Genomic DNA, 25,652 nt, shown 5'->3' with positions numbered 1-25,652 from the left:
ATTGTTGGCTGCACATATTCATTTGTTAACTTGGACAGAGTGCATGAGAGTATGAGCATAAGCTCAGTCAGGTCATGTGAGTAATTTCCCACATTGTTAAGAGCTGTGCTAGAGGTGTATGAATTTCACTTACTTCGGTTAATACTTTGGGCAAAGTTCAGTATCTTCATTCTGGAACAGCCAAAGGCAATAGCAAGCACTTCCAAAATTTTTCAGTCCCAAGTTTAACTAAACAAAATCCTGTACTTTTGTGCACTGGTAATGTTTCCTTTCACAGATTGCTGCTGCACGCCAGTAAATCCTAGCAATATTGTTTTAAGCAGCCTGAGCCTTATGGGCTGTTGGGGAGAGCTACAGCTGCAACAACGAGATCAGGGTTGGTTTTTCTTAAGTTTACCATGCTGACTTCTTTCATGGGGATTTTATGGAATATGTGTGCTTGCATATTAGAGAGGAAGGAGTGAATCCTGCTGTTAGCTACAAGTTTACTACTCTAAAATCAAGAATACAGACCTAGAAATCCCCAGCCTAAAAGTCCCCAACCCTCTTTTATGAATTCAGTAAGTGTATGAAAATGTCATGTGCTTGCATGAAAAAGCAGCCCTACATTGCTTTTGACGTAGTAGCTGACCTTGTACAAAGGTATGAGGCTCTGGCTCACAGGTTCATACCTATTGCTTCTGATTTAAACATTTTTAATTTCAAGAATGTCAGGAATTACGGAGGTCAGTCTGTTTAACCTCCACAGTTAATGTAATGTAGATGAACAGCAAAAACATATTGCATGTAAGCAGGTCAAACAGGAGCTAGATATTAAAATGCAGAACATGGAAAATGAAAATTAAGTCCTACCTGTATTGTGGAAAATGCACTGGTAGCAACCTTGTGAATGCTAAACATTCATAACAGTAATAACTTCCTGCATCAGAGAAATCAGTTGAATCAAGAATTTTGCTACACTATAGAAATTGCAAAGTCTTTTTTTTTCAATATCACAGCTTCTCAATAATGTACTGCCCCTTGTGACTCAATCTGAAAGATGCCAGCCAGAGTGAAGATGTCATCTACCACCTCTCCTTCCCCATCCTCCCTAGAAGTTGGCTAGGCAGCAGAATAACCTTCAACAGGAACAATATTATCTCTTCAAATGTAGCGTGGAGTATCGGATGGGTAGTTCTGCAGAGCCCTTATGACCCAGAGACATAGGCAGTGTCATTATTAGTGATGCATTATAGTTCTGAAAAGCTCTTGATGATGCAGACTTTCTAGGTTAACTCTACTGTGCATAATGACCAAAAGGAAAAAAAGAAAACCATGAAAGAACAGTCAGTAGATTGAGGAACAGTGCATAAATAAATGTATTTCACTAACTGCTTTCTTCTTTCCCATTCAATTACTGAAGCCAGTACAAGTCTGCAGTGTCTTCTCTTGTTTGTGATACTGCAGAAATCAGTGAATAAAGTTACAGAGCAGATATGACAGTTCATAATTTTTTTTAGAAATATTACACTATAGACTAGAAATTGTTGCAAAAAAAAAAAAAAAAGGTAATATTTTTCTTTCTCCTTTTTCTTAACTCTGGCGCCTTACAATTTTATTATTCTCCTACCTTTCATCATAGGAGAGACATATTTGATTATCATTTCTTCCAAATGTAGAGAATGTGTTTGGGGAACTCAAGAGCAAAGATATTACAGGAGATAAGAGCTAACAGAGCTGAAAATGATCCACAGTTTTGCATCTTTGCTGTGTGCATCCTCTGACTTACCCCTTTCCTTTTAGTGCTCTTCATTTCTAAAATAGCTTGTGATTGTTCTATTACATCTGCTTACAGTATTTATCTTATGTAGTTTGGTGTCATTTGCCTGCTTTGTCTGATTTTCACAATAGAATGCCACCATTAGAGAAATAATCCCATGTCTACTACACAGAGGTCTCATAAAAGGCACATTTCAAAGACCTTCTATTTCAAAGATACCTGAAAGTATAAAGTAATTTCACATTGTCCAGCTGCTGTCAGATATCACACAAGTCCATCAGGCTTACAAGCTTTTTGAAGCTGCCTCTGTTTTCCGTGACATGTTGACTTCTGGCCTGCTGCAGCTTGCACTGAAGTCTATGAAGAAGTCAGCTACATCCCAGTCATTCAGGGTAGGGTTTCTAGATATCCAAGTGGCTGTAAGGACACTTGCATGGATTTCTGCCACTGTGACTAGGCAAAAGCAGATCATAAATACAGACATTTCACTTTCACGCACACCCACCTTTGTGTCCATCTATTTATCGTGCTTGATGTCTTCAAGTTTTAAACTTGAATCACTGCATTTTTTTCACTACATCAGAGAGAACTGTGGTGGCTGAACACTGCACTATAGAATTTCATGGACCAAATTCAAGTAATGTTTATTTTATATCCCATATGTTTAGTTAATCAAGTGTTAGTGAGAGTGATTAAGGAACGATGCTTTATGGTACTCTGACTATGAAAGGAAAAAAAAATAGCTGCAAAAGATACTATACAAATTACTAATACAAATAACCCTTGAGCTTTCCTATTCTGTGGTGCATAATCAATACAAATTCTTTTCAACCATGAATACAGTGTGAAGCACGTACTAACTTTCTTTCCACACTTTCTGACTATATCATAATGTGCCATTTCTGGGTCTGTAAAACCCTGTGGGGAAGAGGAGAGAGGAAGCTTGAAATATAAAAGCAAATCTGCTTCCTTAAAACGAACAAAACAAAATAAAAGTATATCTGAGTCAAAATAAAAAATTTAAAAAAAATAAAAAAGAAATTAAAAAAAAAGTAAAAATCTATTTTGAATGGAATGAAAACGTGAGGAAGTCCCAGTGGAAAATGGCTGGCCAAAGTCACTGCCAAGACAAACAGAGCAAAATTAAAGTTGGCCTCCTTCCCCTCAGATCACAGCTTCCATAAATAGAGTTGTGAACTCAACAAGAAAAGACCACATTATCCTTGTGTCTTACTTAACCTGACCTTTTAAATGTCTTATTTCCAGTTAGGCTGGTTTAAAGATGTCAAATTTTATACAGGTGAATGCCAAGTGATGAAGCTTTTCTTTTTCTACTATGTATTTCTTTTTCTTTCTTTCCTCACCTGTCTTCATTCTCTCCCATTAGCTTTACAAAGGAAAAATTAACTAGTCACTGTAGTCACTGAAGACCTTAATTTGTCAGTCATGTTCTGCCTCAGCAAAGCACCTCTCACACGTACAGAGCTCAGCAAATAACATCATATGCAGCCTGGAAGATTGGTGTGCGCTGAAGGGTTTCCATGAGAGTGAACCAAAAGCCTTAGCCATACAGATGGGATGCCCCATGTGCAGTCACACCAGAATTTTTACTCAGATGCAAGTGGCGAGATGCTCTTTTTGAAACAACTCACATGAGAGCAGCATTATCATTCTGATGAGAAAAAGTATTCTGATGCAAGTGCAGCTCATCAGGATATTAAAGGAAGTTTTTAATTAGGGTGCTTGGTTTCATATAATTCTCTGCATGCTCTCATGATGTCTGCACAGCCCAGGACTGGGCTGCAGCACACATACTGCTCCAGCAGAAGCTCCTGGAGGCACAGCCAACTGCTCACCAGTCAAATCCTTGCAGCCAGTTTGCACAAAAGGGTAGAGGCTAACACAGCTATGGCCCTGTAGCAGTTTGGAAGATGATTCTCTGCCCTCTCTTTAAGACCACATAGACCTTCCCTGTGCTTGGGACTAACGCAGCCTGCAAAGGTGGCAAGATCACATCTGACAGTAACAAAAAGTGGATAGGGTTCCATAAGCACTGCTAGATGGAATGCAGCAGGCAGGCAGACAGTGCTTTGCTCTGAAAGGGATCAGGTGCATCGCTCCAGGGATGGGCTGCTTCAAGGGCTGATTAAGGTCTTGTTTACTTCCCCAATTTGGTATCTGCCACAAGCAAGTCACTGCAGGGCTGGGGGCTGCATCCAAGATGCAATACATTTAAACAAAATCATCAGAAACTACAGAAATGTTATAGGATGATTATTTAAGTATTAGCACATTTTTTGTGTCATTTGGGACATCAGTGAAATGAATCTCTGTTCTCAAGTCATACATCTGCTGTAGCAAAGAGCTCTGCCTTGCAGCATAGGCATTGAACAAGTGTAGTTGGGAGCAAAGTGTGATTCACTGGCTCAACAGCAGCAGAGTGCTCCCTCCACAGCTATCATGGTCGTTTCATTCCCTTCCCCCATCACAGTACTGCTTCCTGGCAGTCTCCCTCTCCCATCACTTTCCTTGACGTAGATCATCCTTTACATCAGTAATCACTCCTGTCATGATGCTCTGGCTTCTCATAGTCTGATTCAGATTTACCTACTTTTTTTTTTTGCAAAATTGTTTGTTGCTGATGTGGGAGCTAAGAGTATCTGCAATTGAACTTGATGGAAAGACTTTCACTTCTTATTAAACTGAAATCTGAGCCCAGACTAAATTATGGTTTCAAATGCAAGAAAGGCTGGATTTGTGATGTTAGCAACAAAAGAGCCTATGGGTTGAGTACAACTGGTCAAAGTATTGATAGCAAATAAATTATTCAATGCATTTGCCCATTTTTCTATTTGCAAATCATTTGTGAATCATTTCTGATTTCTAATAATGTGTTCATAAGCATTCACCCACATGGATTATGGAAAACAATCTCAGCCTCAGGGAGCTTTGCAAACTATTCACTTTCTACTAGTAATTATCCAGTGTGAATACAGCTTTTTATTTAAGTCACAAGGCATCACTTATATTTCATCTTTGAATGACATAATCTTTTTAAAACAGGAGGCTATAGGCTAATAGAAGTAGGATTTAGGGACAAGTAATCATTCAGAATATGCAGAAAATCTATGCTATAACAAGTAAAGCACTTTTTGAGAAGGAAAATGACAACAAAAACAAACAGGAAAAGCAAAGGTATCTATCATTAACTTCTTTTTTCTTTTTTGGATATTTTGCCAGCCCCAAACCTGATGTCAGCTGCTCTGATGAAAACTGTAATGCAAGATTTGTTCTTTCTTTACTGACAGGTACCAGCAGTGCGGAAGTGAAGGAAAATCGAAACATTGGCAACTTGGAAGATCATCCAATATCGTCCAGTGAGAGGCCAAGAGGGGGAACACCTAGTAGTAAGAGAAAAAGGCCCTTAGAGGATGGAAATAATGGCCATTTCTGCAAATTCCAACTCATCTGGAAGAAAGTATCATGGTCAGTGACACCAAAGAATGCTCTGGTCCAGCTGCATGAACTTAAACCTGGTTTACAATACAAAATGGTTTCCCAGACAGGCCCAGTGCACGCTCCAGTCTTTGCTGTTGCAGTGGAAGTAAATGGACTTACGTTTGAAGGCACAGGACCCACAAAAAAGAAAGCCAAAATGCGCGCTGCAGAGCTAGCTCTGAAGTCATTTGTTCAGTTCCCCAATGCCTGCCAAGCTCACTTCGCCATGGGAAACTGCATTAACCCATCCACGGACTTCACTTCTGACCAGGCAGACTTCCCAGATACTCTGTTCAAGGAGTTCGAACCATCCACACACAGTGAGGACTTTTCAGTCTATAACCCAGTTAATAACGAGTTGCTTTCCACCGCTTATCGACATGGGCGCTTACTCTGCCACACGTTGGACTTAATGGGCCACGGTAAGCAGAACAGACACAAGATGGCATGCAAAGCAGAGAGTGAGAAGAACCCAGTGGTGCTGCTAAATGAGCTGCGCTCAGGCCTGCGGTACGTCTGCCTGTCGGAGACCGTGGAGAAGCAGCACATCAAGAGTTTTGTGATGGCAGTGCGAGTAGACGGGAGAACATTTGAAGGCTCAGGACGCAGCAAGAAGCTGGCTAAGGGCCAAGCAGCACAGGCCGCACTGCAGGCTCTCTTTAACATTCGGCTGCCCAGCCACATTCCCAGCAGGAGTAAATGTCACCATTTGCCACAGGTGAGAGCTCCTGTGTAGCCACTACCACGTTGGAAGAGCTCATTCAATTAGTGCGATCAGTATTGCTATAGCTGTTATTGTTCTATCAGATGGCTCCTCTGACATTATAGCAAAAGCTGTGCAATGAAATAGCTATTTTCTCATAGAAACAGCTATCTGACAAAAGCAAAAGCTTAAAAATCGTATCCCAAAATCATTGGGCAGAATTTGCCAGCCCTTTCCATGCGAGGCATACATGAGAGGGCAGAAAGCAGGGTGAAATGTCGATGTTCCCATTTGCTAGAGAATGATAACATTGATACACACAGAAAAAGCAAGTCATTTTGCAATGCTGACTCTTTCTTGACAGAGAGAAGTGCCTGTAAAAGGGATATCCCATGTCTTCCTTTAACAGTTAATTTTTGCTGAGGACAGCACCATCCAGAGGAAAGAGCAATGAGGATACGTGTCTTTGTTAGAAGAAATTTTGCAATTCTAGAATTGCAAATTGCAAATTGCAAAAGAATAGAATTTCTGCCTCTAGAAAAGTTAAGAATTTTTGTTTAGTATAGGCTTACTTTTTGTTTTGCATTCTTTTTTTTTCTTTTTCTAAATAAGCCTCTAAAATATAGGGAATAGTGAAAGCTCGGAAGTTTTCGTGGGATAAATGTAGAGATTACAGTTATATTCATACAGAAAATACAGACCTGAGGTACATACTTTGCACATAAAAATTTCATAGTTGGTCCTATGCCAAAGGCTATTTTAGCATTACACAGACTTCTGACAATTTTCTAGGTTCAAAGGAAGCCAGGATTTACAGACATTGAGAAGCATTACATGGGCTCATGTAATTTCTTGGTTTGTTTCTACTCTCATAAAGGTTTGATCCACCAGCACCAGTAGGTGATCTACCACCACAAAGCTCCCTTTCTGAAGGGAGTTGTTAATGTCCAGGATTTATTGCAAAGCACTAGGAGCTCTAAGAATTATTCTGCTGCTGGCTTGCTGTGAAACCCTAGGCAAGTCATTTAAATCCAATATTCCTGTAATAAAAATGGGCATATTATATGAAAGAATACTTTAAGATCTTTAAGTAGTGTGTAAATGCAAATAGGTAGTAGCTATTCCCATTAACATTAGTAAAGATGTTCATTAACAAGACGGTGTTGTATAGGATCTGAATCCTTTCTGTGACATGATTGCCTGTGGGATCCAGGAATTTTATCTGGTAACCCAGAATTTTTTTCCTATGTTTCAAAAAATGAAATATGAGAAATGTGAGAAATTTTAAATACATCATGATCATTAACCTCTTTAATTCTGGTTTATAAACTCCATGTGCGAGTGGGATACTAACACAATTGAATAATAGCAGTCATCTTCACAGAGTGCTGTGGCCAACCTGTCAGTTCCATCCACACAGTGCTCCTCTGAAATATGGGTGAGATTTATGGTAAATCCATGTTGTCTCCTGGCTTAATTAGTTCTGGTAAAAAAGCTGTTTGTCTTGACCAGTTTGCCTGTCCTTCCCCTTGCAAACCTAACAGTCGAATACATAGAGGAGTCTGTATTTGCATCCTGTTGTCTGCTTTGCTGACCCCAGTGAACTTGGTTGGGTGGCTTAGCAGGCCAATACCATACATTCATTAATAGATGCTTCACCATATTCTAAAACTATACTGCAAGTAACACAATCTCTCTATTTCCTGGTTCCCCAGCTTCAAAATCACGTTCCATGAAGATGGATTTTTCCATCCAACCATGTCCCAAATTGTTCATGACAGTACATGACAGATTCTTCAGTTATTCTTTTTATGGTTTTTTTTCCTTTTTGTAGATTTCTGTTAGTGAAAAGGTGTAATTGAACTAACTTCATCATTATTTTTGAGTTTGTTGTGTGCTATACAACTAAAAGATTAGTCAGACACCTTTAATGTCAGCATTGAGGATATTAATTGAGAGAGAAGCCTTAACACTGATTTTTGCTGACTTCTTTACTAATTGCTTTCACGAGTAGTCATAGAGGCCATGATACACAACCCGAGTTTGCGTTACTCACTTATGTCACAACCCAGCTTCCAGTGACACTAACAAATGTGTTTCCTATGACTTCAGCTGGGCTGAAGCTGGAGCATTAAATCCAGAAGCATGTTTTCTTGTTCTGGCTCTGTTATCTCATGTAGTGACTCTTTGGTCACTGCTTCAGTTGGCCCATCTAGCTGTTTTTGCCAGTCAAAGTGGTGGTTACCATATCAAAAAGAATGTTATTCTTGTCAAGCTGTGGTCAGAACCAGCTGCCTTGAAACTTGTTTCATATCCTTTCTCTCAGATCTTCCATGAGCCATATTTTCAAGGACACTTTTCAAGTCATGTTTTCAAAGCTCTACTTAGTTTTCTTTTAGTAGGTTCAGCTTGGTTTGTGTCCAAATCTATTTAAAAGCAAGAGAGTAATATGAAACTCAAACAGTTTAGAGTTTTAAATATTAGAGGGGGTTAATTTCTTCACAGAATAAGGAGTAACTACTCAGGCAACACTCTTTTTGCATGCATCATTTTATTAGGATATCAAATAGTTAACTAATTAATAGTAGGGAAAGGCAAATTTCACCCATATTTTTGAATATTGTGTAGAATCCAGGACTGTGTTCAACTCCAAAGAATATTCTGCCTTTGCGTGTCTCTGTTCCTGTTCCCATTGCTGTCATCAGCGGCTTTCGGAGGCCAGAATATGCTCTTTCCTCATTTCTCCCTTACTGAAAACAGGAAAAGCCAGTGATCTCACAATACTGGTTGTCCACCAGTGCTCAATTTATAGATTTGACTTTGTCCAAGGAAGTGTCAAAAATTTTACATGTTCTTATCAGCTTGTGGACTTGTGACTATTGACATTTGTGCCTGGCTCATCATGGCTGCTGGGAACATGGTGTTCCTCAGCCTGGCCCTCAGGCATGCTCTCAGCCTGACAACCACTTTCCCTGCTGAGCAAGGGAGATTCAGTGCAAGATGTCAAAAAAGGCACCATATTCTCTACTCTGTCCTAATAGGCACTGGTTACACAAGAGGCTTCCTGAACTGCTGGGAAATGTAGAGCATAGACATAAATTCCTGCCACGCTGATCTCTTCTAATTCAGACAAAACAAAGAAATGCAAGCACAGCAAAGATAGAAATAGGTTAATTCCCTTAGGCAGCTGCAGTCCAACTTGCTTGTTCAGCTGCCACTTCTGCCCCTCACCTGCCAGTGCCGAAAATCCAAGTGAGATTTTGAAAATTTTACATGATTATTTTTTGGAGTAGATGATTTTATTGGTCCCTTCCAACCTAACTGATTCTATTATTCTGTGTTTTCTTAACAGAGCAACGCTGCACATCTGAATTTCTTTCCTGTCATTGTTCCACTGTGTGTTTGAGCTGACTGCAAAATTATGCCCTCTTCCCTCCCCCCCCAGAAAAAATCATGCTTTACACCAGGAAAAAAATATTATCTCAAAATTTAAATCCGAAATAATCTAACTTGTGACTTGTCTGCAGCTCTCAACAGGGCTTTGATTCACTTCTGTGATTCACATACACGTGCAATGACAGCTGAGGTTGCAAGCTCTTGAACATATATATGGTGAATAGGAGGTAGCTGAGATAAACCAGCTAAAGTGATGAGAAGATTTGCCCATCAATCTGCCAGCTAGTGTGCTTTCACAAACCAGATGTCTTATCTGTGCTATGCTGCTGAAGTGCAAGATAAAGACTATTGATGGTGTGGGGCTGGGCATACCGCGTTGATCTGAGTAGCCAAGAAAGAAGCTTGGAGAGCTGCTAAACTAATGAATAATGGCAAAGATAAAGTGAATCAGGAGAATGGAAATTGCAGTGCATCACTGTGCGCCATTTCCAAGTCACTAAATAATTGCTCCTTGTTTCCTAGAATACTTGGTCTGAACTCATACTGTCCATCAAATAACGTGCAGTTTCTTCAATTATCAGCTTTTATGGAAGTCTGACAGTTATTTCTCTCCACATTGGTAACTAATATTCTTGCAATCCAAAGTGGGAGATGACACTGAGGAGCGCTGACCCAGCCAGCCTTAATGAGACTGCACTGGTATATGGCTGCTCACACACTCCCGGACTTTCTGAGTGCAATATGCTCGTTTCAGGAGATCAAGGTGACCCCCAACTGCATCTGACCAATTTACAGATTGTTTTTCTAATCTTGTAGTCCTTCCAATCTATCTCACTCAGTCTAAATAGCATTCTTACTGCTGTACAGCAGAACCCTTAATTAATATTGCCATTTAAAAAATCTGTAATAGAGGGGTGCTTGGATTTCAAATGGATCTAAATTAAAAGCAAATAAGTGTGAAAATCACATTCACTCTGCTTTGAAATTGCTTAACGCTGCTGTCGCTGGTTCATATCCAGAGCCTCCAGAGCAGTAGCTGTCTGTTTATTTAAATGAAACCTCACTTTGTTTTCTGTGTATGTCACCAAAAAGAAGCAGGCTGGTTATTTTTTCTGCTGCAAATAAAGCTAACCATCCAATTCCAGTTAAATCCCCTATAATTCCAAAGTGTCATTTACAGACTAGAACTACCTGAGTTATCCACACTGCACTGATTCCTTACCCTGTGCAGGTCAAGGATTCCTGCCAGCTGACTTCAGCATCACCCTGAAGAACAATGACATGGGAAGAACAAGCACCATGTCAGGGAAAGCCCTGTATGTCCTATGCCTCTCATCTACTTCCTCCAAAAGCCTGTTTCTCTGGGTTGTAAAGCACTCCGTTTCCATTCAGTATCAATTATTCCTGCCTCCTTCACTCTATTTCACTAACTATCCTCATTTGCCAACTTTCTTGCAAGCATGCCCTGTCACCTGTGTTGCAATTAAGCCAGGGCTGAGGCTGGCAGTGATAGATTTCACTCTGGTGCGAATACGGACAGCACAGAGCTGGCACTGAGTTTTGAGAAGCTGTTCTAGTGTGTTTATACAAAGAGCTTTGTCTCATCAAGTGACCAGGTACCTTTTTATAGCCGTGTGTCTTGCACACAAAGAGAAGCAGCTGATAGGTATGTGTGTAGCTCTTAGACACAAGAAAGGGAAATGCTTGGGACCAAATAAATGCCTCTGCAGTACAAACAATGTTTGATTTTCAGCCATCTATTTCTGACTCTGTAGGTGAGGGAGAAAATGGGCAGAGCAGTGGGCAGTCAAGACACTTACAGGATTACAGTTTCTTAAGGAAAAAAGATAGCAAAAGAATCACTTTAGAGGCAGAACATTAGTACACCGGACACTGCTGTAATTCTCCTGGCTGCTAATAAGATTGCAATCACTTCCAGGCTCACAGCTGACCACTTCCTACCCCTCAAAGAAGTCCAACATAAAAGGTGATTATTGCCCCAGAGACATTACAACTGGAGTCTTACATGAAGAAATTACCATGTTTTAATGTATATAATCCTTGTAAGAACAAAAAGAGATGCAGAAGGGCTACCTACATGGAATCAGAAGAAACAAGTTAATAAGGCAGAAAGGTCTCTGATCTCTTGCTCTTACAGTATCATCACATAAGCATAGCCACATTAAGGAGTTGCAGATGAAGTACTGTCATCACTGCAAAGTAACACATCATTTTGCATCAGCTACACTCTGGCTAGCTGTTGCAGGACTAAGTGTCTGGCAGTGTATGCATCTCTACTCATACACCACCAAAGGCATCAGGGCCTGTCTTTGGGCACATCTGGGAGGCTGTTTGACAGCATGTGAGTGTGAGAACCCTCGCTCCATAAGGACATCCATGTCCCACCCCACATTCCCCTCTCCAGCCTTCCACCATCCCGATGGAGAGCAGCATCCGCCATGCCAGGGTTGTCCAGGACAGGCTCAGTTGTGGCAACATGTATATTTCCCACCTCATCTCATTCATCTGCTCCTCAGTTCCCTGCAAACCCGTTCCCCTCTGCCCATAAATAACTGCAGCAGGACCCCAAAAGGACTCTTCTATACTTGTCTTTAAGTAAAAGTGTAGTGCTTGCCTAACTACAAATAGATAGAGCTGTAATAATGGTGATAATTGGTGAATGAATGGCTGGTGCCATTTATAGAAGTGAAAAAAAAAAATTTTAATATCTTCAAGGAAAAAATCTTTGAAGCGTAAAGGCATTTTTCTCAGGTCTATGAACTCTGCTGGCTGCCACTGTTTGCCACACTGACCCAGCCTTGTCTTGTGGTGACTGGTGGCACGGATCTGATTTGTGAAGAATTATTGTGACATGTTATGGAGAGAGAGTTTGTGCACAGCTCTGGCGTCGCGCAGAGCTGGTTTTACATGAAAGCTGAATCCCAGCCTGGTGTCATCCACACATAAAACTTCCCTCTCAAGCAGGCACTCTCACAGCTGGCAGAGCCGCCTTTGTTGCTTTCTGGCTTTGTCAGGGAGCTAGGGACACTTCAAAAGGCTCCCGGCAAGCTGGACCTCATTAAAGCTCCTGCTTCGTCCTGCGTCCTGACATTGTTTATGGTGCTTCATTATTATCTACTTAATACAAGCCATGATCGTTCTGCTCCACTAAATGGAGCTGTAATACAAGCGCCCGGAGTGGATTTTTCTTTGGTAAACTTCCATGCAAAGCCCTCTCAGTCTGAGCTGGAGTGTTACATTCACGCCAAAACCCCGTTCTTTCTCTATTTTTATCTGTAGTCACATCTAGGAAGCCTTAATTATTCACGCAGCTCTCTCCTTCCATGAGCAGAGGATGAGGAGCGAGCTGCTTCCACCCGTTTCACGATGCCTACCTCCCTCTTGTGGTGCCTGGGCCAGCTGCGTTAGGCTTAATTTTAGTATTGGTGAGAAATAGTGGAATGCAACAGACTTTGAGCTTGATACAATAGATACAAAATATTCTTTATATGTTCAGACATTCATAAAACCAAAAAAAGCTAGAGAACTTGCTGAATATCCTTTGTTGTTCCTTTAGTACTGTATGTAAACAAAAATGATTTTAAGTCTCTGATGGGAGTAAAATTTATCTGAGAAAATTTTAGGTTTTTTCACATGCAGCATATGTAATGTGAACTTCTGTTAATATACAACATTTTTAATGAACTCCTGAGAAACATAAATGAGAGGAGTAGGTAAGTTAACTGTCTGCTTTCACCACAAAGTTGTATTCAATGAAAACAATCAATATGCTCTATGTATTGTGATACCCACTGGCTTCTTAGGCTGAATTCTAAGAAAAATAAAATAGGAATGTAGCTATAAACCTTTCCTCCTTCACTTCAAATACTTCAATATTGCCTTCAGACAAATCATGTTACTTTTTCATTCTTCCAGGTCTTCTAATCAGTAACTCAGAGTTTATTTTCCCGTTTTCCTTTCTGTCTTCTACACTCAAGAAGACATTTGATATGAAAGAATCTAGCTATGATTGTTCTTAACCTATGTGTCATCATATCTACTGCAGGCATGAGTCATGTAATCAGGCAATGGTACCTTAAAATCAGGACCACACAGAGATGTCACCCACATGAACCCATGCTACCCAAGCCACACTGATTTGCTTTATGAATGCCTTGGTTGAGGATTTTATTCTTTACCTAGTTCACCTCTAAAACTAAAGGTCAAAAGAGAACATTCCCAAACAAACAAACTGAAATGAGCAAAATGAATGTGTTTTTCAGTTTGTTCAGAGAAGTAGCCTTAAAATCCCATGATTTCTAGGTTCTTGTGCTATTTCATTGCAGAGCTCCTGGTTTTCACAGATAATTTTCTGTGAACTGGACACTATTTCTTACAGAAATAATTACAACTCCTTTCCCTCCTATGTGGGTCATTGCTTTATTAGGTTAAACACAATGAGTAATGCGAGTCTCCAGGGTCCAGCAGGGAGAGTGAAGTCAGCAACACCAGTTTCATTTCTTGTTTGATAATTAGTTTTTATCCAAACCAACTCTGCCCTGTACTTTTACGGAAAAATCCTCTCAGGGATATTAGAGAATAAACTCATTACTCCTGGATCAGCCCCCTCTTTTTCTTTCACTGCCTGTGATGCACACAGAAAAGTCAGTCCAACCCTCTGTGCCTAATGACCCATGTACACTCATAATATGGAACAATAGTTCATAATGGCACAATTAAACTTTTAGGGTTGGCTGTCCTGGTTATTGCAGAGAAGTGCAGAAATAGAACATTCCTGTTTAAAGCTGATTGGGCTACACATAAATCCTCTGCAAACTGAGTCAGTGGCCATCAACACATAACAGAAAAAAAAAAAAAAAGTAAGATACAAAATAAAAGGAAGCAATGGTTGACAACACAGCAGTCAAAAAGTCAATATCCTTGAAGACTTGTACACATGGCAGCAATGAAGGGGCAGATAGTTGACTGACATGCACCAGAAGACAGAAATCAGAGCCTCACTGGAGTTTGTGTTCTTGTGTATCAGTAATCCAAATGAAAATGGGAAATGATCACATAGCTGTTAGAACTGTCCCCCGAGCCAGAAGTTGGCCGTTGTACCACTTGGAACAGCAGCATGATTCACCCTAGACATTTCTCATAATAATGCTAATAGAGGCTCATAATATGATAAGATGGAGAGAAGAGGAATGGTTCATGAGTGTCACCATTCTGGAGAACACCCTCACAGCTGCTAAGGGCAGTTATCAGCTAACATGTCAAAAAAAAAAAAAGTAGAAAAAAAAAAAAGAATAAGGAAAAAGGGAAAGGGGAAAAAAGGATAAGAGGAAAAGAAAAAAAAAAGTCTCTGGCACGCACATAATTATGGATCATATGGCTCACTGAGCCAGAAGCTCAACCCAAGAGTTCTGCTTTTCCCAGACAGGACTGGCAACGCATTAGAAGACTGTCATATTTTGCTGCCTTTTGAATGGATGTTCTCCCCCAGCTTAAAGCCACTCAGCATCTTTTTCTTCAGTGCACAGGGGGAGTGAACATTGTATTATTAGTGTAGGCTGATGGCTATGACTTTCTGATATTGGCTTTTGGTAATAGCTCTGCTCTCCTGGAGCGTGTCTTTGGTGCTGGATGACTTGGGGAAATCACTGTAAGTGTTCATCATAGCACAGCAATCATGGACATTAGCAGAACAGAAGATGTGAGTTCTTAACATGGAGACATCTCTGCCCATTTTGTGTTTGTTTTCCTCAAAACTATGCCTTCTTCAATGCCCCAATACATTATTCCTGACCATAACTCATGCACTTTTTCTATGTTTCCGCATGATTTAACCCAGCAATGTTTACTATTTACTCTAGCAAACAGTCTCAGCATGACTGGAGGAATCTCTGCATAGTATTTGCCTTTCCTGTAGAGTCTGCCTACTAAACAGACAGTGAGACCTCTTAAAAATTCTTTCTATATAAAATAAATGTAATATTTTTTCAAAAATCCACTGGGGGGAAAGACAAAATATTGTCATACAAACTCTCAACTAGAAAATCTGTGGATATTTTTGGTTGCAATCATAACAGTCATTGTAACAGCAATGCCCTTTCCTTTTCCAGGGCAAGCTATGTGTTTTACATTTTGACTTTGAAGGAAATTAAAGCACAAGAGGGATGAGACTGCTGCTGCCACCACATTCTGGAGAACACTGACAGGAGTAAATGAACAACATTCCCCAAAACACTGACAAGTTACAGTGCATAAATTTTCCTTTTAAATCTTGTATTCATCAAAAAGAAAAAATGTGACTTATATATCAAAATTTAAGCCAGCAGGCCTAACTAGAAAGTGAGAATCCTGCATGCAAAGTCGCTGCCTTGTCATGTGAACAAGTTGAAATCAGGCAGATATCTGAGCAAAGTTTCAGTGTGGCAGAACAAGAGATATTGTGCAAATCAGAGAGATCTGATGGGGAGACCTTGATACCCTGAATGCCAGTGAGGCTGAACTGAGCAGCAGCTGAGAGAGAAATGTTGCAAAGATACGGTGGAATGGAGAGGAAGCTTCCAAGATGCCTTTCATAGAAAATGATCTAAGCAAATTAAACACTCATATTGGTGCGGTTTGCAAACTAATATTTCTGCCTTTTGAAATGTGAGGTGTTGGCAGCTAGGTGAGTGCAGTGGTTTGCTTGTTCCCAGCTGCAGATGTTGAGAGTTTAGTGGCATCTGGAATTAATATTCAAAATATGAGAACCTGGGAGTTGGATTTGATGGGCAGAATTCACACCTGCAGTGAAAATCAGGCAGAAACTTCAAGTCTGGGAGGGAAACTTTCTGCTATTGCACAGATAGAAGTGAAATCCCAGTGAAGGGCTCTGTGGCACACACAGGGACATGCTTTTCTGGGAATGGGAGCTGTGTTTTGCTGCCCACACCGCGGATTGCATTCTGGGGGCTTATTTCTTTGCATCTCTACTTGCTAGCATTAGAAATATTAAAAATTCTTTATGTGGTTGTGAAATTAAGGTGATTAACTGAGGCAACATAAACTAAATTTACTCTAATATACATGGGCTCTAATATACATTTACTCTAATATACATTCCCAGAAAGTAATGTGAGAAGCCTTTATTCCATATTCCCACAGGCATAAACCAGAGCAGAATTTGAGTCTGTGGATTTGTAGTGAATAAAATATCAAACTTACTCAGAAATATGTTGCAGCTGTTTCTCATTCCATCATGCAGCTGATAAATAGCTAATCTCCAGTTCGGGCCTCTCTGTTTAAATAGGCACAGTAAAAAGTTCAGCTATCTCTGCCTGAACTACTTCAGCTGGATATCCATAGTTCACTGCTTCTGGCCCCTATTAAATGCAATTCAGATAAAGTCTGTTTTCTACTACTGTTTGTTTTTCTCTTGACACTGTTGTTACCTGCTCCCGCTAAAGGCCTTCAGACGGGAAGAATAATCTACCAAAAAATATATTATTTAGCAAACACAAGTAAACATCACTAATGTTAGGAAGACAGAGAACTTCCTGTTTGTTAGCCTTTAGTACATTGCTCTCTGCAGGCAGCTTCACCCCCACCAGAACTGATCACTTTGCAGATCTGGTACAGCCCCCAAAAATGAGGTGACTACATCTTACCCCATGTTATAGCAGAGAAGCAGTGAGACAGCCTCTTTCCTCTTCTTGCTGCTCACCTCACTCACCTGCTTCACCAGTGTCATGCACAGCTTCCTGAAATCTTCTGCCTTCATTCCCTTTCCTAGCTCCAGTTTGCCCGCTGCTAATTTCCAGTCTCCTTTGTCACACTCCCATTGTTGGGAATGGTCTGCTCACCCATCTGGGAGCAGGATGGAGCTGGGAGTAAGGAAGCAGCTGTGAGAACAATTCAGTACAATCTGGGTCAGATATTAGGTGCCCCGTCCTTGTGATAATCGCCTGCATTAGAGCACATTAACATGATTGCACGTGCAGTAAATTAGCAATGCTGTGTGCCGAGGCACAAAATCAAGCCCAATAATACTAGAAGTGTGTATGAGAAACAACCATGATCACTATCTAATTAATTAATAACTAGTTACTGATGAAGAGGGGAACATTTGAAGCTAAATACGTCCTTGATAAGGCCAACAGGGTTGTTTTAACACGTCGTATTTTACCGTAAGATATATAAGTACAAAAAATTGCTTCCACTATATCATGGCATTAGTTCCACGACAGTTCAGCTGATTACTTCAAGGTTTTATCTGCGTTTTGTAGCTGCTAGATCTGTTACCATTTTGCACCTTGTTAGCCGGGAGTGAAACACTGGCATCTGTTTACATGTATTGCATGTAATGTAGCAGAAGAAGCAAAATCAATACGATAGATATATACAGTACCTGCATCACAAAGGTTACCGCGCTCAGAAAATAGCTGATGAAGACCTGAGGTAATGAGCTGAAACATCCTGAAAGTAATTCCTAGCAGCACTAGAGACAATAATATAACTTCCCTTGACATGGGTAATCCTCCGCAGACTGAGGGAAGAGTAATTTTTTTCTGAAAGAGAGTTTTGTGGTCGGCTGAGAGTTTGAGTGAGATATGGGCTATACCTTAGGAGTGAGGAGCTGCTTATAACTCAGGAGAGGTGGAACCTGAATGAAGTCACAGAGGTCATTCTCATTTTATCATGGGAGAAAGGACACCCTGGACATCACTCAGCATTTTCATACATTTAGGTAGAGAGATAGTGTTTTTTTCACTGTAGATTTCATGAACAAAAAGCCTTTAAAACAATTAAAAATGGCTGTAGAGTGACCATTTGCTCTGTGAGTCCAAAGCTAGACACATCTAATAAAACGCACAGGGATTCTCTGGTCCATGTAGAGAATGGAACTACCAGCTAAACATTTTTGTTTTCTTTCAGTACATTTTTTGATGCTGCAGTGTACTGTCTGGAATGGTGAGTGAAGTCATCAGAGATGTTTGCCCATCCTTTTATCTTCCTTCTTGATATCAACCATTCGTGTGATGTGAATATTTCTGCAGAAGAAGTATCTGTGCATGTTTTCAGATTGGTTTCCTAGCAAAATTATCAGTCTGTGATCACGCTTTCTGCTGTGCCTCATAACATTTGAGACTGGTCAGCTGTGTTTGATAGCAGCAAGTATCTCAAGACACTCAGTCTCTATCTGTACAACGTGAAAGCAGGGGCTTTGTAGATTTGAGAGAATCCCAAGCTTGTGCAGGACAGAGGACAAGGAGATTCTCCCCTGTGGGCCAGACAGCATGATGGCAAAGCACGTGGAGGCATACTGGTGTCTCCATTTGGTGGTTTCTTCTTTTCTCCATACAGGTGACTGTACTCCCTCTTTTGCAGAAGTATGACTCTGCTTAAGCTTGCAGAGTCACAGAGGCCTAGGTTTAGGAAATGCTTCCCTATGGCTGCATTATGGGATTCCTTAGGAGCAGGGAGGGAATTGTGCAGTTGCTGACAGCAGTTCAGACCTGGCTCCAGCCTGGTAAGTAGAACTTGTGCAAAAATCTGCTATGTCAAGGCAGCTTCCTCCTCTTACTCCCACCCAGAAAGTCTGGGAGATTTGGACTTGTGTTTACTGCAAACATGGCATCAGTGGGATCCTCAAGAAATACCTCAGAGGCATGCCTACAGAGGCACGAAGTCTCTGCATTTTGTGTTGAGGTATCTGGCTGTCCTCAGCCTCTCATCCTTTTTATGGAGTACCACACTGCACCCAGAAATCTTGTTTCTATATCATGAATGGGCACTGTAACATCAATCACCTATCAGTGCAGGAGCACAGAATACAAGAAGGGAGTATATTTCTGTCATATGTGTTTGGAATTCACAGCACTAATTTATTTTTTTAATGTAGAAACATTTTTGCTTCTATGAGACCTGTGAACCTATTTTTGCTTTATACAACACAGAGCAAAGTAATGGGTGAGATTATTGCTAAGCATTGGAGAATGGCCTTGATGAAACAGGGAAACTGAACTCTAATATGCTCCCTATGTCTGAACCCATGTCTCAGGATGGGACAAGACGGCAAAGGAAAAAAACAAAACCAGAAATATCAGTGCATGGTTGGTGGGGCCAAAGGAGCAGAAATGAACAAGACATCATTTACTTTACTTGCACCTGTGGTAGTAACTGCAAAATTGATCATCTAAATTTAAGTGAATTCCAGTAACATCTGTGAACAATTTCCTTGTTTTTCAATGTAGTATGTTGCTAAGTCAAGGGACTGTTAATAATTCCATTAAAACTATTTATCCTTCTCTCAAACAGCAGAATAAATTCAGGCATGGAATTGTTACTCTTTTTTTTTCCCTTTTTTTTTTTTTTTCCTAACATGTCTGATCCTGATTTCTGTGGGATTTCATTGGCAAAAAACAAAAGACTGACAAATGATTGATTAGAGATTCAACTGGAAATGTAGTCAGGTGTCTATTCATTATTCTACTATGTTACACTTGTTATAAAATAGGTGGAGCAGGTGCTAAAATCCTTACTTTAGCAAAACTGAAGACAACTGTGTTGACACTGGATTACACAGGGACCTTTGTTGTCCTAGGCAGCTGTGAAGGGGGTTGCTGTGTGTTAGGGAAAGAGGATGGTCTGTGTTACATCTGAGAGCCTTGTGGGCAATATTCCAAGAGCATGAGGTGGAAATTAAGTGGGTAGCATGAGGACAAGCCTGTGGGAAACATAAAATCACCGTTTGTGAATCTGCATTGACATACTGGTTTCCACTGAATGCCAGTGGCAAAATTATGTTGACTCCAGCTTTCTAATTTAGAGAACTACATTTGGGGAATATTTGGAAAGAACAAGACTCGGATACTACAATTTAAAAACCACATCAATGCCTGTTCTCAAATAGCTACCTTGTTCCCATTCATACCGTGAGGGTCTAATCAATAAAGTATAATTATCTCCTGTGTTTATAGGGTGATACTTGTTCTCAGTTTGAATCAAGAACTATTGAAAGGCCATACAAAGAAGACCTGAGCATATTCATGTATCAGGATCAATTTCGAGTTTAAATTGCTTATAATGGTTTTTTAATGCCAATGCAAATATCTCAGCATGGCCTAAAGAGAGTTATAAAAAAAGGAACTGGCTGCATCACCAGCTAGTTTTGCTTTTGTAGTTAAACTTGAAACTTAGGCAAAAAATTAAAAATAGTATTAAATACAGCATTTTGCACCTTGATGCCATAGCTTTTGGTTGTTTCATTTCTTTTAGTTTTCTTCCCTCTCTGATTGCTGTTGAAAGATCCAAATCTCCCTCTTGTACGGGGAGAACAGCACTGGACCCAGTTCTCCAAATGTTGCCTCATCATTACTGAGTAGAGGTGAAGGATCACCTCCTTCAAACTGCTGGCAAATCCAAGGAATCTGTTGGCCATGAGGTCATATTGCTGGTTTACAGTCAGCTTGTTATCCTCAAGGATTCCGAGGTCCCTCTCAGCAAACCTGTTTTCCACCTGTCAGCCCCTAGCATGTACAGGGATGCATGGGGTTATTCCTCCCCAGATGAGAACTTTGCATTTCCCCTTGCTGAACTTCTGCCAACTTGCCCATAGTGCCCAGGTTCTTCTGAATGGCAGCATGGCTCTCTGGTCTATCAGCCACTCCTCCCACTTTTCTGTCATCTGCAGACTTGCTAAGAGCACTCTCTGCTTCATCAACCAGATCATTAATTAAGCTGTTATACAGGACTGGACTCAGTATTAACCCCTGGAATACACCACTGCTGACTGGTCTCCTGCTACACTTTGTGTCACTGATCACCATGGGCTTGGGTCATTCAGTTTTTGACCCAATGTCCATTTATCTAATCTATACATTGACAGCTTGTCTATGATGATATTATTAGACATCACGTCAAAGAGTTTATTAAAGTTGAGGTAAATAACATCCACCAATTCTGTCACCTCATTACAGAGGGCTATTATATTGGTCAATAACTATTTCATAAATCAATGTGTACTGCTGCCAATCACCTTCTTGTCCCTCCTGTATTTGGAAATGTTTTCCAGGTTAGTTTAGTCCATCATCTTCCAAGGACAGAGGTGAGGCTGACAGCCCTATAGTTCCCGAGATCTTTCTTCTTCCCTTTCTTGGAGAAAAATGTGATATTTGCTTTATTCCAGTAACCTTTGCCAGTAGTGGGAAACAGCAGAATGTTTACAGTTTGTTTTCAGTAATGAGATTGAAAGTTACTTGGCTGATTTTAGGAAAATCTGCTGTAATACCTCCATGGCCCGTACTGTGCTGTTAGCTGGACAAGAACAATGAAATGGCCCCTTTCTGGCTTCAGTCTTTGGCTTTAAAATTGTTTATAATTCTGTCAGATCAAATACAACCGATACAAATACATCACCTTTTTAAAGTCGATAATGTCCCTTTAGCAGGATTATTTAATAGTCCCAAATACTCTTGTTAATAATGTGTGACAGGCAAGTGTGATAGGAAAGCTTCCTGATTGCTCCTTGTGCAATATCACACTGGGATTTCAGACCTATGCTCTGCTGTTTACGTTATCTGTACTTCACTTCAGACATATTTTATTAAGGTACTTTAAAAAGGAGAATGGAACATTTTATCATATTTTCCTGCCAACCCCCCTGTGTCTATTTTTTTCCTTAAAGAATTGTTTTTATCATCTGTCTTTTACTGTGTATCACAGCATTATCTTCACCTGTTAAGGGAAAAAAATGAATGTTGTACAGTCAGTGCACAACAGACTGACAGCAAATCATGGCATGGATGTTCCCTTCAGAATGACAGTTATACCCTAGACAGCATAGTGACTAAATAACTCATTGTGAGAAACTCCTTTTCAAAGACAGTTGTTAAATTGAAGGTATTACCAAAAGAGAACATAAGAATTATTGCTTGCTCCATGGTCATTTTTCTTGAGGTAAGGATATCTGCCTCGTTTTTTGCCTTCTGTAAGAAACAAACTGAAAGAAGCAGTCCAGTCCTCAGCACCGCTACAGGACCATTATAGCTTATGCTGACTTCGTATTTTCACTATAAACCCTGTTTTCCACATGAGTCTTGAGATCAGGGTTCATTTGCAGTTCAGGCTTGTTTGAGGAAAAGTATTTTTTAATGTACCTTGAGGACTGAACCAAGCCCTTTTAAAATTTGCAGTAGAGGGAGAAAAAAAATAAAAATGAATGATTTCATATGTTTTCTAATTTTGGTCTTTCATTCCTGTATCAAGGATCTCAGTTTGAAGTTGAGGTTTTGCTGACTTGTAATGGGAAATTATTACTATAATGTTTAAATTAGAATCAACACATTCAGGTGAATGGTTTTATTTTCTTAGAAAATGTCTACATTTTCCTAGTGAAAAAATATTCAAAAAACTTTGCAGTACAGAAACTCATGTGTCTCTTATAATCTAAAGGATGGGAGGATTTTGTCTTATTAGAAGATCATCAGTAGATCAGTAATCCTAAGAAAGAGAGGAGGGTTAGGGTTAGGGTTAGGGTTAGGGTTAGGGTTAGGGTTAGGGTTAGGGTTAGGGTTAGGGTTAGGGTTAGGGTTAGGGTTAGGGTTAGGGTTAGGGAAGGAAGGAAGGAAGGAAGGAAGGAAGGAAGGAAGGAAGGAAGGAAGGAAGGAAGGAAGGAAGGAAGGAAGGAAGGAAGGAAAAGAAATCATTGTCACTGAGGAATTACTTACAAAATCTTCCTATGTAAACAACATTTTGTGATGCCTTTTAATATTGTTTTGGATCAGTTTCTAAGACTCTGTTTATTCAGTGCATCCATGGCACGTATGTGTAGTGCCAATATTTTTGTCATGAATTTTTCCCCTTCCAAGCAACACTGTCCTCCTATAGCCTTTCCTTACAGAGGATTTTTGGTGCTCCCAAAATGTTCCAACGCAATTAACTGTCCCAGTGATCTCAGCTGTCAGCCCCAGTGAATACCTCAGTGACTTCCAGAAGCAACCTCAGCAGCTTTCTTTGCTCTTGCAGGCAAAGAAGGAGGCAGCAAGTATTCAAGGGGCTTGAGAACAGCATTTCTGCCTGGTGAAGGCATCCAAGCCCTACTAGATGTTTGCAGTGGCTCTTCCACCAATGCTGCACGTTCCATGGCCTGCATGCTGGAACACACAACACAGAAATGCTGTAATCCACTGGAGGTGAAGGAAGTTGGGTTAATTCAACATCTACAGCAAATATTGTTTGAAGCCTTTGCTTTGGAGCAGGAGAGTGGATCTCTTCCGCAACAGAGCTGGACCATTCTGAGGTGCCTCAGGGGATGACAGTGTCTCCAGCCAGCATCAGTGGGTCTGGCAAAGGAGGCCTGACGACAGCTCTAGTTCCTGATAGGGTCCATGTGGTGTGACTTAAGGGAGGAGAAATGCTCTTCCAAGCTAATTCCCAACACAGAGTCTGTCATATGCTCAGGCAGTTCTTGGCATTGTGCACAGCTGACTGGGGACTCTCAATTCTCTCTGTTTCCCCGTATCCAGGAGGTAGTCTTGGTGAGCCACAACAGTGGGCCACATGTGGAAGACCTCACTGCATCTTTTTCCCTGGGCTCAGGCACAACAGTTGTCAGTTATTCAGCAGAAAACTGCTTCCACTCACAGCATCCAAAAACAACAGATAATTCAGACTCCAGATCAGTCCTGTACCTGTCAGGACAGCACTGCATATTGAATAGTCTTCCAAAACCCTCATTAATGTCTATCTCTGTTTTTTACCAAATAGATGGAATATTCTAGGTAAGGCCTTTGTACATGGCATAAATGACCCAGATTTAGTCTGAATCCATTCCTATCCCCCATAATGTGTTGGTTTAGCAAGGGTCAGCTCTTCACTTTCCAAACTCCTGTGCTTGAAGAGCATCCACTTCCTGAGCTAGGACAGCTCACACTGAGCACATGACTTTGCTTCAGCCATCAATTTAGTGCTCAACACACAAAAATCTGCCCAGCAGGACAACTAAGATAATCAAGATTTGTTATCCCAATTCTATTCCAGAGCCTGAAGGAGAAATTAAAATTGACTCTTGGTTAAAAATATGATGGAGAGGGGATCCGTCTCTCCCTGCCATCTTCTAAGTACATGCAGATAACATGACCACATGTGGGTTCATAATGTTTTAGCTTTACCCAGGGTTTAAAAGATTATTTAAATTCACCAAGTATAATTTTTCTCTTTAGAGAAAATTCAGTTCTACTGGAAATCAATATGCTTAGCCATTTCCGAAATTTTGTCCTGTGCAAGGCAGTATGAAATCCTGTAACACTTGGGTAAGTGACTTCATGAGATACAGGTCAATGCCGAGTCAGGCCAGCAGGCAGGTTTCGATAAAATCTATTTTCTGCCTCCCATTTAACACCCCCCCTTCATTTATTTTTTCCAATACCAGTGTTAAAATGACATCAGGATCCTAGTTTCATCTGCTAAAGATTAGGGACAGCAAGAGATTGAGAGGGCTGTTTGCAGAACTGTCAAGAACATGGAGCAGCCCAAGTGTAAAATCTATTCACCTTTACTTTTGGCTACTGATGGGTATAATAAGAAAATATTTTTCATTCATCCATCAGAAAAGTTAGAGCTATTTACACATATATATATGCAGAATGCACGATGTGATTTGGTATAAATACATTAATCGCATGCATTTCAAATATAACCTACTTGTAGCTCCACAGCTGGGAATCTGAAGCGCAGGCTGATAATAAGCATCATGCATCTTCCCTTTCCATCCCGCAACACTTCGAGTCAAAGGGCTTACTTTTGCCTAGGCATTCATGCAAGGGTTTCACTGAAGACAAAAACAATTCCTTCTGTAAAACAGCCAGTGCACTACAAAAGACAGACACTTCTTGGATGAAGCACTGTAACTGCAGCCGCAGCATCGTCACTGGGATAATTTTATTTTTCCCTAACAAATACTTGATCCAGGAAAGGAAAAATGCATACAGAAAATGTCATGATATCATTACCACCTAAACAATGAGAGGGGACATACTCTGTGAGACACCTTGTAAAACTGATGTACCTTTACAATGCTTTTACAGGGAAAAAAAAAAAAGCATGTACTGCGCCAGCACATCGCAAAACACTGCACATGGAGAGCAATAGAAATGCATAGAGTAGTCTTTTTTGATGTGGGGAAAAGGCAAAAAGTCAATAAAATAAGAAACAGCACCCAACTGTAAAAGGAGGATCATTTTATTTCCTTGAAGGTATACTTATAAGACATTTTCTTTCCTGTCTCAGCACTGATGGCATGAG

General features: G+C 40.4%; 1 protein-coding gene across 2 annotated transcripts in view; it reads left to right on the top strand.

The window, feature by feature from the left end:
* ADARB2 (adenosine deaminase RNA specific B2 (inactive)) overlaps positions 1–25,652 on the top strand; it is a 292,099-nt gene that overhangs the window by 192,866 nt on the left and 73,581 nt on the right. For both annotated transcript variants that reach the window (XM_052696091.1, XM_052696090.1), the window contains one exon: positions 5,068–5,975. In XM_052696091.1, the coding sequence (XP_052552051.1) occupies positions 5,068–5,975 (908 nt within the window). The remainder of the gene's footprint in view (positions 1–5,067; positions 5,976–25,652) is intronic.

The sequence above is a fragment of the Tympanuchus pallidicinctus genome, unplaced genomic scaffold (assembly GCF_026119805.1).
Source record: "Tympanuchus pallidicinctus isolate F22 unplaced genomic scaffold, pur_lepc_1.0 scaffold3, whole genome shotgun sequence".
Taxonomy (NCBI): Eukaryota; Metazoa; Chordata; class Aves; order Galliformes; family Phasianidae; genus Tympanuchus; species Tympanuchus pallidicinctus.
Note: the sequence above shows the minus strand (reverse complement) of the source record. Positions and strands in the feature narration are given on the sequence as shown.